Source organism: Pristis pectinata, chromosome 9, assembly GCF_009764475.1.
Source record: "Pristis pectinata isolate sPriPec2 chromosome 9, sPriPec2.1.pri, whole genome shotgun sequence".
Taxonomy (NCBI): Eukaryota; Metazoa; Chordata; class Chondrichthyes; order Rhinopristiformes; family Pristidae; genus Pristis; species Pristis pectinata.
In genome coordinates, this window is record NC_067413.1 from 44,282,967 (window position 1) to 44,300,359 (window position 17,393).

General features: G+C 37.3%; 1 protein-coding gene across 2 annotated transcripts in view; it reads left to right on the forward strand.

Annotated features, from left to right (window-relative positions):
- Window positions 1–17,393, forward strand: part of rnf19a (ring finger protein 19A, RBR E3 ubiquitin protein ligase) — a 65,324-nt gene that overhangs the window by 18,704 nt on the left and 29,227 nt on the right. For both annotated transcript variants that reach the window (XM_052022721.1, XM_052022722.1), the window contains exon 2: window positions 10,821–11,569. In XM_052022721.1, the coding sequence (XP_051878681.1) occupies window positions 10,983–11,569 (587 nt within the window). In that variant the 5' untranslated portion in view covers window positions 10,821–10,982. The remainder of the gene's footprint in view (window positions 1–10,820; window positions 11,570–17,393) is intronic.

Sequence of the window (17,393 nt, forward strand, 5' to 3'; positions counted from 1 at the left end):
AATTTTAAAAAAAGTCTCACATTCTGTAAGCCATAGGTTTAAATTCCAGTAATGAATATTCTGGGAAACCAGAACAGGAAGTTGTAAAAACGTGCATTCAGAAATGCTGATTCATAGGTTTAGGTCACCCTTTGGTCACACAATTTAGAAACGTTCTGTTTTGTCAGTGCCCAGTTTTGTCAACTTTGTTTAATTGTAAACTGACTGAAGAATGGATTCAATTCTGCAGGTGAATAGACAAAATCGCACCTCAACATGCATTTATGGCCAGATCAAAACAGAGTTCTCTGTGCGGCTCGTACAATGAAATCAAAACCAAAAAATGCTGGCTATAATGGAGTTTGGGTATTACAGTTGTCTTTAATCACTTCGGCATCTTGTGGCTGTCTGGCAGTGCAAATTGTTCAGAAGAAAGATCAGCTGTATCCTGTACCTTCCATTACTTCCTTGGGTTAGCAATGTGTTTGATGCAGTCTGATCCTCCATGTAACTTGTGTAATTCTAATTGAATGGACATCTTTCCCATTTTATTTTTAGAGAGAAAACTGCTGGAGGCTATTTTGGCTTAATTGATAGCTTAAAATAGAGAACAGGATTCTGGAACTTCCTCACAGCCTCTCATTTTCCTTTGCCATTTTTTTAACGCTCTCCTTAAAACTAACCGCTTTAAATAAAGCTTTTAATCATCTCTTCTAATCTTTTTTTTGGATCAGCATCCATTTTTGTCTGGTCATGTCTTTAGGCGTTGTGATTTTCTCAAAAGCAATTTATCTAGCACCTTTAACATTGTAAAACATTTTCCCATTTGCAGGAATAAGATTGAATAAAATTTCATTCTAAGCCTGATTAAAGCAATATTCGGACAGATATACAAAAGGTTGATCAGATTTGGGTGAAAGGAAGTATTTTAAAGAAGGAAAGTGATGAAGAGTTCTAGAAGAAGCTTAAGCAGCTGAATCATGGTTGTCAATAGTAAAAGGTGCTTAATGGATGGTTATAGTTGATGATAATGGGACTCAGTTACTTAATTTTTGCAGGATCTGTGTCTATTGGGGAAAATCATATTAAGTGCCATCTTGAGTATATTTGACATACTACTCCTTAAATAGAATTGAACATTTGAAATGGGTTTCTCAATTTAAAAATAACCCAGGAGATTAGCCAAGTTCTTTAGCTCCTGACAGTGCATCAATGCACAGAATTTACAGTACAGAAGTAGGGCATTCAGCCCAGTCTCTGTAGGAGCTTGTACCTTGTATGAGCCTCCTCACACAAAACAGAACTACTAACCCTATTTGTGTGTCCTTCACCAGAGCAGAGAAGATGACAAGATAAATCTGTTAACTGCGATTTGTCTAACTTCAAATATAGTTTTGGACTCTGAAATGTATTGTGAAACTGCACTATGTCCAAGTTGATCAGTGTTAATGCTGTGTAAATAAAATCATGTCTGGTAATCACAACATGAGTTAGGTTTCAGTTTTCAATTGCATAGGAGTTCCGCAGAGAAGTGAAAGAAACAGACATACATATGAACACTAAGAATTAATACTGAGAATGCTGAAAACCTTTTTGATTGACTGTGTTCCAAGCTTGGATAATAAACTAATTTAAGAGTACTATTCCATAGTTCATTTTTAGTTGTGACATGTGCTTCACTGACATTGTAAATCACAGAGGAAAGATCAACTACATCCTGTACCCTCTATAATTCCTGGGGTTAGTAGTTCCTTTGATGCAATCTGATCCTTGTTGTCTTAAGGGGAGAGATGGAAATGAGTTAGTGTTTGGATGACCTTGGGTATCCTATATAAATCTTGAGAAGTTAACGTGTAGGTATGTCATCCTTCCTTGCAAGAGGAATTGAGTACAAGAGTAGAGATGTTCAAGTTATTTAGAGCTCTGGTGCAACCACATCTTGAAATTGTGTACAAGTTTGGTCTCCCAACCTAAGATTGCTGCACTTCCTCTATCAAGTACAGCGGGTCAGTTGGTTGGTTCCTGGAATGGAGTGACAAAGCAGATTGGTCTACATTGTCAAGTTTTGAAAAATGTGAGGTGATCTCATTGGATAGTACAAAATTTTTGCAGGTCTTGACAGAACAGATGTGGGGTTGATCCTTCCTCTGCTGACATGTCTCAAACTAAGGATCTTAGTCTCATAATAAGGAGTTGGCCATTCAGGACAGGGGGTGATGAATGTTTGGAATTTTTTCTAAGATGGCTGTGAATGCTTATTCACTGAATATATTCAAGGCAGAGGTCAGTAGATCCGTTAGATGTAAATGGAATCGGAGATATGGAGTTGGTTCAGGAGGGTTGTGCTGAGGTAGAAGATCACCTAACTAATCGAAAGGTGGAGAGTCATAAGGGGCCAAATGGTGTAATCCTATTATGTTAAATCTGCAAACCAATTTTATCAATTTATAATGTTATCAAGAATTGGAAACGTTGAGAATAACTGGGGGAACTGTAAGTTTAAAGTGTTAGGTCTTTCTACAGTTTTTATTCAGATCTTAGCAAGTGTAAGGTGATTTTACTTTGCACTATTTTCATAAAATAGTCTACAATTTTTAAATATGTTTCTGTACACCCCATGCAATATTTGTTTAAAAAGGCAATGATTAATTTTCCTTTAAGTGATTTACAAGATTGTAATCTAATCAGGGGTCAGCTGGCGGCCGTAACTTTAAGTTAGGTTCTCTGACCTCATGAGATTGGAATACTGCTTTAAGTATAATAGCAATAAAGTTTTATTAGCTTGTATTGATTGAGGTATTCTGTTTGGATTTTGAAACAAATATTATGCAACAGGATTAACTTTATTTTTATTTAGGTTCTGGCAATATTTTTGCTCCGAGTCCTCTTTCCTGATTAATAGAAACGATTGTCGGCTTGGCTCAGTGGCATCACTCTTGACTTTGAGAAGAGGTCGCAGATTCAATTTCGTTCTGCAAGGCACTTTTATGCAGTCTTGTTGGAGGTGGACAGGATATTAAACTGATGAACTGTTCCGCGCAGATGGCGTTTGTGTTTTGAAGAGCAGGCAATTCTTGTATCTGGGACAATATTACTCTCTATCAATCCCACCAAAACAAATTAATTGATCATTCCTTGCAGTGGAGTTAACTGCCATGTTTGCAACAACACAACTATGACTTCATCTTAACTTACCATCCATTTTTGTGTGAATACTATTGAGGACCTTAAGTAATTTTTATATATGCAGGGGAAATTTAAATTGGTAGCCTGAATGTTGAGAGCACATGAAAAGCAGCATATAAATACAAGTTCATTCTTTCATTATTGACATCTGTTGCAAAGGAATGGCTATCAGTCTTCTATCTTTTAAAATCCATGGTTGTATTCTTGGAGACCCATTCGAAGTTGATATTTACTTTTTAAGAGTAGATAATCCATATAATGTGTCAAAGATGAAATAGTATGAGAAACAGGAGAACTACACATGCAGGGTAAGGGTAGCTACCCAAATGCACATTATACAAGAAATAAAATAAGAGAGTTAAAAGCACAAATTATCACATAGTAGCCATTAGAAGCCTAGCTGGAAGTATAGTATTATAAAGGAGACAATTTCACCAGGAATTGAGTGTGACCAAACAATGAAAACACAAAATAGAGTTAAGAAAATGCAAAGTGACAAAATTCTGGTGGATCTACAGACAACCTGACAGTAGTGATGTGAAAAGAGTGGGATAGTGGTGTGAGGTTGTATAATGATGGCGATGAGAGGTGGGGAAAAGAAACATTATTATGAAAAATTTTATACACACCTTCTGAAGTAGTGTGAAAATTAGTTTGATTGGTTTTCTGGAACAATCATTTGGGAACAACAAAGGAGAAAGCTGTGCTAAGTTTAGTAAAGAGAATTTGTTAACATTCTGAAGTGAAGGTTGACATTTGAGGACAGCTGTCATTGGGGGTAATTCTGATATTAAGTTTAAGGATAAAGGGAGAGTCAAAAATCAGGGTTTAGATTCAAGTAAGGCAAGCTTTGAAGAACTTGACCACAGTAAACAAGGTTAAACCTCTATACCAGGCACTTCACATACGAAGTTCTCTTTTTAGGTTGCCCCCTGGGATTGAGGGTGTCTTGCATCCACACCAGTTCTGTGGGATAGAAGGTGCTCTGTCAAGTCAGTGTGATTTGCTGCTGTGTAACTATTAAATACACCAGATACCACAGTGACTTGACAGAACAAGGACTTGGTCTGATGGCAAAGAGATCCAAGATGTTTGGAGTTGAGCAGATATAGTGAACAAGTTAGGCAAGGTTCAAGCCAAAGGAGAAGGTTTTCACAAATAGTAATCAGTGAACTGGGACAGCTATTAAAAGTCACAGTTAAAGGGCATTTATGTGGAGATCAGGACATTCTGAAGCACTTCATACTCAATTAACTGCTGTTATTTTTTAAGTATAATTACTGTTGTAATGTAGACAAACACAGCAGCCAATTTGTACACAAGTTCCAACGTAGGAATGAGATACATGACCAGATCTTTTGTTGAATAATTTGAGGTATTTGCTGAAAGATACTATGATAAATCCTCTGCAATTCTTCAGATGCAGCCAAGTGACACTATCCTGGCTGTAGCACAAAAGACCTATGCTCCAGAGATGGCTGTGCTTCTAGCCAAGCTGTTCCAATAGTGTTACAATGCTGCCATATGGCTAACAATATGGAAGATTGCCTATTATTCCCCAGAAAGCAGGACAAATCCAATCTGGATAATCATCCAATCAGTTTACTCTCAATGATGAAATATGTCCTCAACAATGCTATCAGATGGCACCTGCTCACTGATGCCCAGTTTGATTTTCACCAGGATCACAGAGCTCCAGACTTCATCTCAATCTTGGTCTGAAAAGAGAATTAATGAGGTGAGAGTGACATCAGGGCAGCAGTTGACTCAGTGCAGCCTCAAGGAACCTTTAGAAAACACAAATTGGTGTACCTCAAGGGGAAACTGCTTCAATGTTTTGTTTTCCGAAGTGATGCCGCTCAAGATGGTTGTGATGATGGTCAATCATCCCAGGTTCAGAATAACTGCAGAAGTTCTTCAGGGTAAAGTCTTACACCCAGCCATCTTCAGCTGCTTTATCAATGGCCTTCCTTTGATTGCAAGGTCAGAAGTGGGGATGTTCGCTGATGTAATATACAAGAAATAAGACCAGGAGTAGCCTGCTTTACTCCTTGAGCCTGGTCTGCCACTTAACAATATTATAGTTGATCTTTTACTTCAGCACCTTTCAATCTATTCCCATATCCCTTGATCTTAGTAAGGTCCAGAAATCTTTCTCAATTTTAAATGAAATCAATGACTGAGTTTCCATAGCCCCCTGGGGCAGAGAATTGCAAAAAGTTATTGCTCATTGAAGAAACCTCTGCTTATTTCAGCCCAAGTTGCCTACTTTTTATTTTGAGACTGTGATTTGTAATTTGAGACAACTCAACCTTGTGACATATTCTCCCCATATCTAGCTGGTTGAGCCCTCGAGAAATTTGTATGTTTCATTGAAGTCACCACTCATTCTTCCAAGTTTGAGAATAAGGGACTAGCCTACTCAGCTCCTCATATGGCAGATCTGCTGTCCAGGAACTCTCCAGTTTGGTGAATTATTGCTGGACTCCCTCCATAGCAATATTTCCTTGGAAAAGGAGACCAAATTTGTACACAGTCCCAAGTATAGTTTCAGCAAAGCCCTACATAATTTCAGTAAGTCATCTTGATTTCTGCATTCAGATTGTCTTGCAATAAAGACCAATGTGGCATTTGCCTTCCTAATTACCTGCTGCACCTGCATGTTAATCTTCAGTAACTTGTGTACAAAGGCATCCACCTTGAACAATTAGAGATGGGCAATAACTGCTAACCTTGCCAATGATGTACAAGTTCCAAAACCAGAATAAAGAATTTAAAAAAAAAATTGAGGCTAGTTGGGTTAGCAATACTGCTACAGGCATCTGTTGACTAACACTGACAGCTTGATGAAGATTGCAAAAAGTTAAGTAGTGCAAATTTTCCACTTTTGACAAGTGATGAGAAAGTTAACAGTTCTTGAACTATTAGAGGTAGTGGTAATGAGTCCATTACTCATTACCACTGCCTCAGGTGCAGGCAGGGCTAAAATGGACTATAAAGAAATGAAAATATTTTGTAACAAAAACAAAATGCTGGAAGCATTTAGTAAGCCAAGCAGCATCAGTGGAAAGAGAAACGGAGTCCAAGACCCTTTGACAGATTTTCGATGAGTATTTTGTAATAGGTTTGTACAATAGTGAGAGACCAAAATATCGGACATACAAGAAAACACAAAGGTAATTCAAGTGATGAAACTTTGTGGGTTAATATAATCTAGAAGAGGGGTGATGGTAAGTAAAATCCATTTGATCAATCAATTGAAATTTTTGAGATTGTTACCAGCATGGCCATCAGTGGAGAGTTAGAATTTTTTGTGGGCATACAGAAAGCAATAACAAAAATGTGGAGAATTGGATCTCCTGTTCTAGCAGTGATTGGGAATAAGATGGTAGAAAATGTCTGAAAATAACATTCCATCTCCTCCCCTCCTTCCCAGACCCTCAATAATTATATCTGGGGATTCGGGTTTGCAACATTCATGACTTGATTAGGGACTAGGACTTGGGGAAGTAGAAACTTGGATGTCCAAGTTTACAGAAGAGTACATCAGAGCTGCAAATTCTGTAGATCAGAGCAGGAAGCTGCAAATATGGAAGAGTGGACTCAACCAGCAGATGGAGTATAACGTGGGGGAAGTGTGAGCATTCAGGAAAAATTAGCATTATTATTGTAAGAGACTAAACTGAGGGTGCAGAGAGGTTTTGATACACAAATCATGATTGCAAAGGCTAATGGACTGGTTGACATTTCCTCGCCTTTTCTCTTCCTGTTCAGATAGTGATGAATTAGGTATACAGAACATTGATTAGAACCCATTGGGAGTTCAGTAATTAGTTTAGAGCATTGTGCATTTTGGACAACATACCAAAGGTGGTGAGTGGATGAGACATGCAGATCAGTTATCATCTAATTAAATGCCAGAGGAGATCAAAAAGCACACAGTCCTACTCCTGTTCTGTGTACTCCAGTTTTTGTTATCACTTTTTAAATACTGTGTATCTTTGTATTTTGAATACAGTGTGGTAAAATAGTGAACTTAGATAAGTGTGTGATGAAATGCCAGCTAACCTGGTGGTTACAGACTCAAAACAAATGACTTCTCTGCTGGGTTAGGATTAAAATGGGTAATAGAACAAATGTCGTGTGTGTGTTGAGTACCACTCTGCTTCAGCGGGATGCAATTTAAAGCTGAATGTATCTGAGCTGGCTCTTGTGAAGAATACCTGGAGCAAGTAAACAACCGGGATGATTCTGACTCTCCTCAATTTGCTGGTGGAGCACTATCATCAAGTATGATCTAACAATGGGTAAATTATGCTATGCAAACTAGGCACTTTTGGTTCCTGTCAACTCTAACCACTCCACCATGTGATCCATGATGAGAAGGATACGGAATCATACCTGACTGGCAGGGAAAAGATTAAGTTCAATGCAAATTTATTGTGGCGATCAGGGTAAACGTGCAAAGGCCAAATTATGAAATGAAACCTTGAGGTTCTCTGTTTCTTTTCCCACTGTCAAGTAGTACTGTAAATATTTTTTTATTCTAAATAAAATTTGCTAGCTGCTGTTTTTTATTTTAACAATTCAGTTATCTCAATGATGGACTTAAGATTTTGCGTGTACACTTACTGGAACTCAAATTGGACAATTGGTGTGATATGGGTATAGATTTCAATCCTTGGAGTTTGTTCAGTAATTTGAGTTCCATGGTATTGGCTTAGGCCAATTCTGTTAAAATTTTCCGAATTCCATTTTTGTCTGCATAGCTTAACTGCAGACTGCTTAACTCCAGGCCTTTTTGTCCTGGAATCTATCTATGTTTTGTGGTTAGTTTGAATGAGGTAACAAGTATCTGTTTTCAAATAGTGATATAAGTACCAATGATTATTTAACTGTGAGCTGTTATATGGTAATAGTTCTGATAATTGTATTAAGTAACAATTTTTGTTTGGCTGTCCTTGAAAATGCCCTTGTGATAAAATGATGAAAACAAGAAATTAGTTGTGAATAACTATTGGTGAAGAGAATGAAGGATGAATTATAAAGGTTGGATTGTTAATTTTTGCATGTGGGCAAGACTTATATCGAAATAGTCACTGTTTATACCATGAAACATTTCCTTTAGGGGAAAAAATCCCTTTTTATATTGTGGAAAGGAGCACTTTTTAGTAGTTAACAATCATTTTCATCTGTATAGATTTTCAGTTGGGGTTTGTAGATATTTTCAGGTCCAATTAAGGACTTTTCACTTTCAAATTCATGTAAGGTGTTTTGCAGATGTTCTAACCATTTTTGCTTGTCATTTGCTATGCTAACTGGGAATAACTTCTTAAGTAATGAATGAAAAGTGCAACAGTCTATCATATTTCGTTTAATCATGATTTGTTCACTTTGCTGACCCATATTTAACTTCACATGGGACTTCTCTGGTTTGTTAAGGAGATTCTGTACTCCTGTTTTTTTATTTGCTTAGCTTGCAAGCACTCCTGTCTTAGAAGTGTGCTTGGATAATGCTTCATTCGTAGGCCAAGGATTTCCATGAGTTGATGAGACTTTTACATTTCTTTCCAAAGAGGCTTTGAGAACATCTGTGTAATGTTTTCTGTCCTCTTGGAAATCATTTGCCATGACAGAACTCAGGGTGGAGTGACCCTTTTGTAAGACTGGTGTTAAGTGTGCAGGGGTTGTAGCTCATCCAAGATACCCAGATGAGCACAATTAAAGCCTTGTGTTGGACTGGGAGATAGCATTGATGTTGGCTTATTCCTCCCTCAAGTGGATTTAGAAGATTTTGAGGAGGTAACATTAGTGGTACAGTGCTTTGAAGTGCCTGCAGTAATCCATTGTCTCTGGAGCATGTAGGAAGGCAGAAGCGCTAATGTCGGGTATACTGGGAACTTGGGAATAGGTGATCTTTGAACACTTTTCCTTGACTGAGGAGGGGGATGAGTTGTTCTGTGGAGGTGCTTGTAGTAAAGCTTTGTTTCATGGATGTTTAGCATAAGGCTCATTCTCTTTCGCCCTTCATTGAATAGAGCATTGAAGATCTACTGCTCTTGAGTCTGCATATAAGCAGGTGACATTTGCATACTGCAGATCGATGATGATGGTGCAGTGACCTTGGTTTTGGAGTGGAGGTATAGAAGGTTGAATAGTTTCCCATTTGTCCCTTAGGTTGGCACCATTCCATTGTGGAGCTTGTAGGGGGTGAAGAAGATTGGAACAGTTCCCCTCAGTCTACAGCAGTTATGTAAAATGTTTGGTGCTGCTTCCTGCTTTTTTCTTGAAGTCTGAATGATGAACAAGTCTATGGCATCTCTTAATGGACAGAATCTGCACTGAGTCAGAGTAACTTTCCTGCCGCTGGGCAGACATTGAGGAGATTTGTTGTAGCAACTTTCTCTGTAACAGACAGAAATATAACTCCTCTAAGTACTAGAGTTAGATTTCCCTCTTTAATGTTGCCTCTGAGGTTCCATGACATGCACTCTTTCCAGAGGAGGGAGGTGAGGCTGTGAATTTGTGCCTGAAAATTCCCCTCTGTGTAGTTTTAGAACATTGTCATTGATAGCATTTGCTCCTGTTGTTAGTGGTCAATAGCAGCATTGGAAAGAATTTGGCTTAGAGGCAAAAGCAGAGGTTGGGGGCAAAATGTTATTTTGCAGAAGGAAGGATGTGAGAAAATTTTTTTCCTCTGATTTTGTTGCTGGGGCCACTCTTTTGAAGTGTATTAATTATATAGACCTGAATATGCAATGTAATATTTCTAACCAACACAAAACCTGGAAGTCTGGTAAACAGTGAAGGGGAGGGGGTGGGATTGAAATAGTGTGAGAATGGGCAGATAAGTTGTAGGTAAAATTTCACACAGAAATCTGAACTGATGCGCATTGGCATAAAGAATGGGGTCAGTATAAATGAAGTGGCATAGTCCTAAAGGGTGTGTAGGAGCAGAAGGACCTCAGTGTATATGTGCATGATCTTTGAAAGTGGTTGGGCATGTTGAGAGAGTAGTTAGCATATAGGATCACGGGAATCATGGAATGTCAAGAAGGAAAGTTATGCTGAGTATGAATGAAACACAGACTCCCCTGATGTACACCCAGATCCCTCTGTTCCACAGCTTTTTGGAACTATATGCCGCTTCATTATACTGATCCTCACTTCTTTTATGCTAGTGTGTATCACTTAAGACTTCTCTAAACAAAATTTCAGCTACCACTTATCTGCCTGTTTGGACAAAAGATACAAGGAGATGTGAGGCAAAGCATTTTTATGCAGATTATATGATCTCTAATTCATTACCTTTAGCAGCCGACATAGAATTGATAGACCAGGATATTTACTTCCTCTGCCAGAACAATTTTGATTCCATGAATTAAAAGCCACTCTGAATGGGAAACTATTTACCATGGTTAAAACATTGGTTTTGTTGCCTGCTTCCCCTACCATGTTTGTTAGTTTTAAACTGGTGTGTATTAGCTTTGTAACAGTGTTGAAGATAAATGTACTTTAACAAAAGTTCTTTTTAAAAACACAAAAGTTAGCAAGGCAAGCAATGTTAAACAGATTATACTGGTGCAAAGAATGAGTAATACCATTTGTAGCCAGAGTATGAAATATTTTATGTTTCCTGTTCTTTTTCTTTACAGGAATTCTTGGAACAGGAATTCTAGTAAACTGCCTTCTGATCTCCCAAGGGTAGCTGCATTTGAAGAATGAGAAAGTTATAGAAAATGGATTAGGGCTTGGAAGAACACTGGTTTGTAGCAAGTTTCCAAGGCCAGAACCTCTGCAAGAGGTGTGGAAGAGAAATGAGTTTGCATCGCAATCAGCAAGTGGACTCAGACCGTGATCTGCAGTCCTCTGCATCCTCAGTTAGTTTACCTTCAGTTAAAAAGGCACCAAAGAAACGTCGCCTGTCACTTGGGTCTCTCTTTCGAAGGAAAAAGGAGTCAAAACGGAAGTCCAGGGACTTAAATGGGGGAGTTGATGGAATTGCGAGTATCGAAAGCATTCATTCAGAACTTTGTAATGACAAGAACTCGATATTGTCAACCTGTGGCTCATCTGAAAGTGGGACTGCATCCACTGACAAGCAAAGTGGAGACTTTCTTGAATGCCCTCTGTGCCTTTTGCGTCAATCTAAGGACAAATTCCCAGACATTATGACATGCCACCACAGGTCGTGTGGAGACTGCTTGCGGCAGTACTTGCGAATTGAGATCTCAGAAAGTAGAGTTAATATCAGCTGCCCAGAGTGTACTGAGAAATTCAATCCCCATGATATCCAGTTGATTTTAAATGATGATGTGCTGATGGAAAAATATGAGGAATTTATGCTGCGCCGTTGGTTGGTGGCGGATCCAGACTGCAGATGGTGCCCTGCTCCTGATTGTGGGTAAGGAAAATACACTTTGGATTTTAAGCTCATCTTGGGGTTGGGCGGGGGGTTGGAGTGAGAGGAGAATAGTGATTTACACAAATTCTTTCATTTTGAGGTGTTTCAAAATATTGTTCCTTTCAGATTTCTGAATATGTTGTCAAAGCTGTATATAGAAATTTATAGTATATTCCATTTTGTCCCAAAATAATTAATTAATGTACTAATGCTTCTGCTGCCATAGCATTAACCATGTTCCTTTAGTTTATTATAATTTGAGTCTTTGGCTAAAACAGCTGCAAAATAAAACCCATCACCAAGATTTGAAACCTGGAACTCGCTGGTCAAAAACATCCTCCTTACATGACAACTTTATTGAGTCAAACATTTGAATTTGATTAAAATATTATGGAAAAATTGTTCTAGCCCACATGACTTCATAATTCCTTTTTGAGTGAATATTTTCTCTCAAGATTTGTGTCTGGGTTGATTTTGCTGCATTCAAAAAAATTGTGGGGGATAGTGATAAGAATAAAATTGGGCTCTGAAATGCTATACTACCTGTCAATTTAGCTTGTGCTGCTCACTGTTAAAGGTACTTTGGTGATGTACACTGAAGATGCTCAGCAGCTGGAAAGCTTTAACCAAGTAAGAGTATGGCTTCAGTATTGGGGGGGTGGGGTGGGGTGGAAGGCAGGTTAACAATAAAAATGTATTGATCAAATATTTTAATTAGGACACTAATTCTAGCTGATCCTTAAGTTTCATGTGCATACTTTAATTGTTATAGTGCTGCCTCTTTAAAATAAAATAACAGCATTCTTATTGCATACCCAGTTGACTCTTGCTACAAATCTAGATCTCTTAAGAGAAGGCTGGGAGTCATTTTATGATGTGGATTTTTTTTTACCAGAGAGATTAATTCAAAAGTAATTGCCCCAAGAGTGTGGTTTAACCATTCTAGGAATCAGCCTACAAAGTATGGGATAAACTAGTTTTGGATTGCTTGAATCACAAGCCTTCAATTTATGGCAGGTGGAATGTGACTTGTTATTGGACGCTGACCCATTATTCATTTGTTAATTGATTTCTTGTGTAGGAAACCTTGTGAGAATTTAAGAATAAGGCGAGTAGAGTTAAGAGTAGGATAAGTCTCTAAATAGTATCTGTAAATCATTGGTCTCTGTATACTCAATGACTCCACAGTCCTCTGGGATAGAGACCTCCAAAGATCTGTAATTTTCTATGTCAAGAAATTTATCATTCTCATCTTTAATTGGCAACTACTTGTACTGAGGCTATGCTACTTGGCTGTAGATTCAACAAACAGAAAATAGTGTCTATCTTGTGAATCCTTCAGAATCTGGTACATCTCAGTGAGAGCACCTTTCATTCCTTTGCACTGTAACAATTATAGGCCCATCCTACACAAACTTTACTTGGGAAATAACCCAGTCATTCCAAGAATCAATATCTTGAACCTAGACTACACTGCTTCATTGGCAAGCAACTTTTTTCTTGGATGCAGTGACCACAATTACACACAGATATGGTCTTGGAAAAAGTACTGTGGAGTTACAGTTACTTTACTCTTGTACTCAACCTGGAGCAATAAAAACCACTGTACAGTTTGCTTTTGCAATTGTTTGCTGTATCTGTAGGTTAATAAAGTCTCATGTACTAGCACTTGTACATCATGTACTAATTTATTTTTTTAAACAAAAGTTGTTTGCAATTCTTCCTTTCGAAATGAAATGGATGTCAAATTTTATTGCATTCTTCTCCCATTTGCCATTGACTTAATTTTGTATGTCGGTTTTTGTAGACGCTCCATCCTCATCACATCCCATGGTATCATTTAGTTTTGTATCATAAAGCTTTAGACCGAATGTGAAGTCTGTCATTAATATGGATTTTTAAGTGAATTGGTGCTGGGCAATCAGCTTTGTGTCACCCAAGGTAACTCTGTCAACCTGAACCCATTGCTTCTCTGCCCTTTAAGCAATTCTCTACTCCTAATGAACAACTTCATGTGAACTTTTTGTGTAACAACATTTATGCAGCATCTTAACATGCTTCTTGAAATTCTAGATGTATAACTTTATTTACCCTGTTAGTTGTATCTTTAGAAAGGAGCAATCCATATTAATTTTCAAAAAAGTAGTCTAAAATAATAAAAAGAATTGAACTTGTGTGACACTTTAGAATTGTTTATGAAGGCTTCATATTCAGATTGTGTTTATAGTAGGGAGTGGGCAGCAGTTTTTTATCCTTCTAAACGTTTGCCTGATGTGTGTAATCTTCCAAATGCCTAGTTTACTTCCACTGGTAGGAAGTGATTTTTAAATTACTCCCACACCATCAGAAGTAACTAATTTCAACAAAGGACACTCTTCTTACCCAGATCTGACTTTGTTTTCTTGCATTAAATGGCAACTTGGCATCTCATTTTGTAAAATCAATTTTAACTTCAACTAAGCGCTGCTTTGGATATGAAGAAGGAACAGTGTAAGATTTTAATGGCTCCAGGTACAGACTAACTTTTAAGTAGTTTTACTTATTCTGGTTCCATAGTCCTCAGATTCACTTTGAGTAGCTCAAGAAAAGTGGGAGTGCACTTCAAAAAATCTATGTTTTTATGCAGTGACTTAGCAAGCTTTATGCTGAAATTGGAAATTAAGTGCATGATTCCTGTCCTTTTAAAGTTGTTGTTTCTAGCATAAAGCTTGATGTATTATTCACTTACACTTGTTTAATCATTCAGTTTAGTAATTTACATGATGATTTAGAGAGTAAATGTATTCCTTCTGCCCAAAAAGCAGTTACAAAGCAATTTTGGCAATGTTCATAAAAAATGTTCTTTATTCTATTGCAACGTGCACAAAATGCTGGAGGAACTCAGTGGGTTCATGCAGCATCTATGGAGGGAAATAAACAGTTGACGTTTTGGGATGAGACCCTTCATCAGGACTCATTATGAAATGTTTATTTCCCTCTAGGCGCTGCCTGACCTGTTGAGTTCCTCCAGCATTTTGTGGGTGTTGCTCCAGATTCCAGCATCTGCAGAATCTGTTTTCTTTATTCTATCGTTCCTATTCTTCTTTGGATAGGCCCTGGTTTTAGATCAGAAAACCTGAAGGTGCTTCCCTTAGTTAACTGAATTGCATGGTTCTCTACCAAGGTTAAAATCCACAAGACTGATGCTCCTAACAGCAGCTTATTCATCCTGTGTGTTCACTCATCACTAAAATATTTCGCATCTTTAGCTTTCAAGATTTGTTTGCATTTGAAGATCAGTCCTTTTTCTTTCGAAAAAAAAAGGTTGGTTGTAAACCAATCTATTTTCTCATTTTAATTTGTAGGATGCAATGAAAAGCCTGATGGATGAGATTAAGTTGCATTGATTTGAGCCACATGCATTACAGGACTCATTCCCAGGAATGAGTATTTGCAGTTGGGTAATAGTCGACTTGTGTAAAGATGGTTAAAAAGACATGAATTGCTGATAGCTTGCTGATTAGATGGTTTGCTTGAAGGATTACAGATGTTACCCTTGGAGATGCATTTCAGTGTTGATGAAATTAAAGCCATGTAGCAAGAATCTAAAGCTAAATTTTAAAAAAAGAAACTAATAATTTTACAGCTTGATATATAAAACACTCTCAGAAATTAAATAACTGATTTTTTTACATGGCCTAATTGTTTGACTTTTTGCATGATTATGAATTCTACAATTTAGAAAACCTAAATAAAATCAATTTAATTTTAATCTCTTCCCTAATCTAAATTATACAGTTAAAAATAAATATAAGCATACCATATTATTGTAAGGGGGAGTGGTTTAAACATTAATTGCACTAATTTTCATTTATTGACTGAGACTATCGACACAATTTTTTCAGAGTACGTATGCCTCGACAGTTAGAGTAGAATTCTTTTGTTATAAGGATTTCTGGAAGGACACACAGCCTTTTGATGTCTTGTTTGCTTTCAGTGATCACAAACTGGGTTTTAAGAAAAGTGCTGTTTAAGTAGGATGTGGGCATCAAATGTTGTGCCCAATTTGAGTTCATTAATATTTTCTGAAGTTGAATGCATATATAGATTTAAAAATAACTAGACAATATTTTTCTCTACCCTCATCAATATTCCCCGTGTATGTTGGCTAAGGCCTGAGTGTCTGTTTTCTGGATCATGGTGGTCTCTTGTCCATATGACAATATTTCATTTAGAACATCAACAGTAAATGGATATTATCTCATTAATATTGAGAGTGCATTGTTGCTGAGCTCAATCGTGATTTCACCTGGAATGCATAAATAGCAGTTAATTTATTTGTCTGAAGGGGAAAATTAGTTCATTTATCTATTTTGTAAATGGGGATTTTGATATCTGTTATGGAAGGAATACCACTCAGTGCCGTTGGAGGATGTTATTTACATTGTTATGAAATTCATTGAGCTGTTGGGAGGCAAAAATACCCATCTGTTTGTATTGGTAGTTCATTCCTTTAATTGCATAAGGGGTAAATCAGCACCTGATCTGTTTTTGCACAATTTGTGCTTAAATCTGTAGTGTGGGTAAAATGAATTCAAAAAATTATATCTACTGCATCATGCATTCATGCTTAAATTATTTTGCACCGTTTTGTGATGATTCAGCCATTGGAAAAAAATCGCATTAATGTAGATTTTACCTTGTCAAATGTACCATTTTAGGGTGCTGAGGGTTATGGCTCCAAAAAGTAAAGGTTTTTGTCCTAATTGAAATTGCGTAGTACATGAGGCTGCATGTAATTGCTGGAAATGAAACCTATTTCCCAAGTGATACCCAATGTGTCCTACAGCATAAATATTGGTACTTTCTGGCCTCATTAGTTATATATTTCCAATTACCTGCATATGTTCTGCTTAAGGTATTTCTGATAATTTCAGCAGTATGACTAACCTGAAGCTTTTGTAATGGAAAAGAGATTTCAATTCCAAGGCTTCACATTGTCTGAGATTTTAGTAAACCTTTCAAGGATGGGCAAGCGACATTATTCTTTTCTAAAATCCAGCTGGCAACTCCTCAAATGTTTGTATTGCTGCTTGTTTTTCAGCACAGTTATAGATTTTGACATTTCAACTTCAGATTTCATCTACAGATAGTATTTTGAGCAACATAATGTAGGATGACATTTCTTGCATGAAGATATTGTGCCGCTTTATTTCTGTTTCCACACTTGCTCTTACTTTTTCTTTTGCATAAACAAGGGATGTTACAGTCCCCAGAGCTGATTTTGTTTCTTTGCTGATCATCACAATTTTAAAGCAGTCTCCGACTTTAAAACTACACACACTTGAAATAAACCCTACAAACCTAACATAACACTGAAGTCTGATTCTGTTAACCACCAAGCTATGTCTCAAATGAGTCTGCAGTTAAATCAATGTGTACACTGTGTGTGTAAATTTCAGATTCAGTTGTCAATCATAGCCTTTTTTTGCCAGTGGCAGAGAGATCTTTGATCATATCCAGTCATTTCAGCTTTTAAACAATAACATTTGAATTCCATGTCCTGCTTAATGATTTGCATTTTAAAGAATCCCATTGCAATGCATCTTCTCTGGCCCTCTTGAGACATTTCTGAGAATCCTTTTGTGACTGTGGCTGTTTAAACTTGGGAATACAAATTTAAATTCAATGCTGGTAATTAAGTAACTTTTTTGTTTTGAATTAATACCATTCATCCATCACATCAATTATTTGTTCTATCTGCCTTTAACAAGATTGGAGAAGCATGCAGAAAGATGCAGCTTTGATTCAATTTGCATTGGCATACAAATACTGCGTTAGGCTA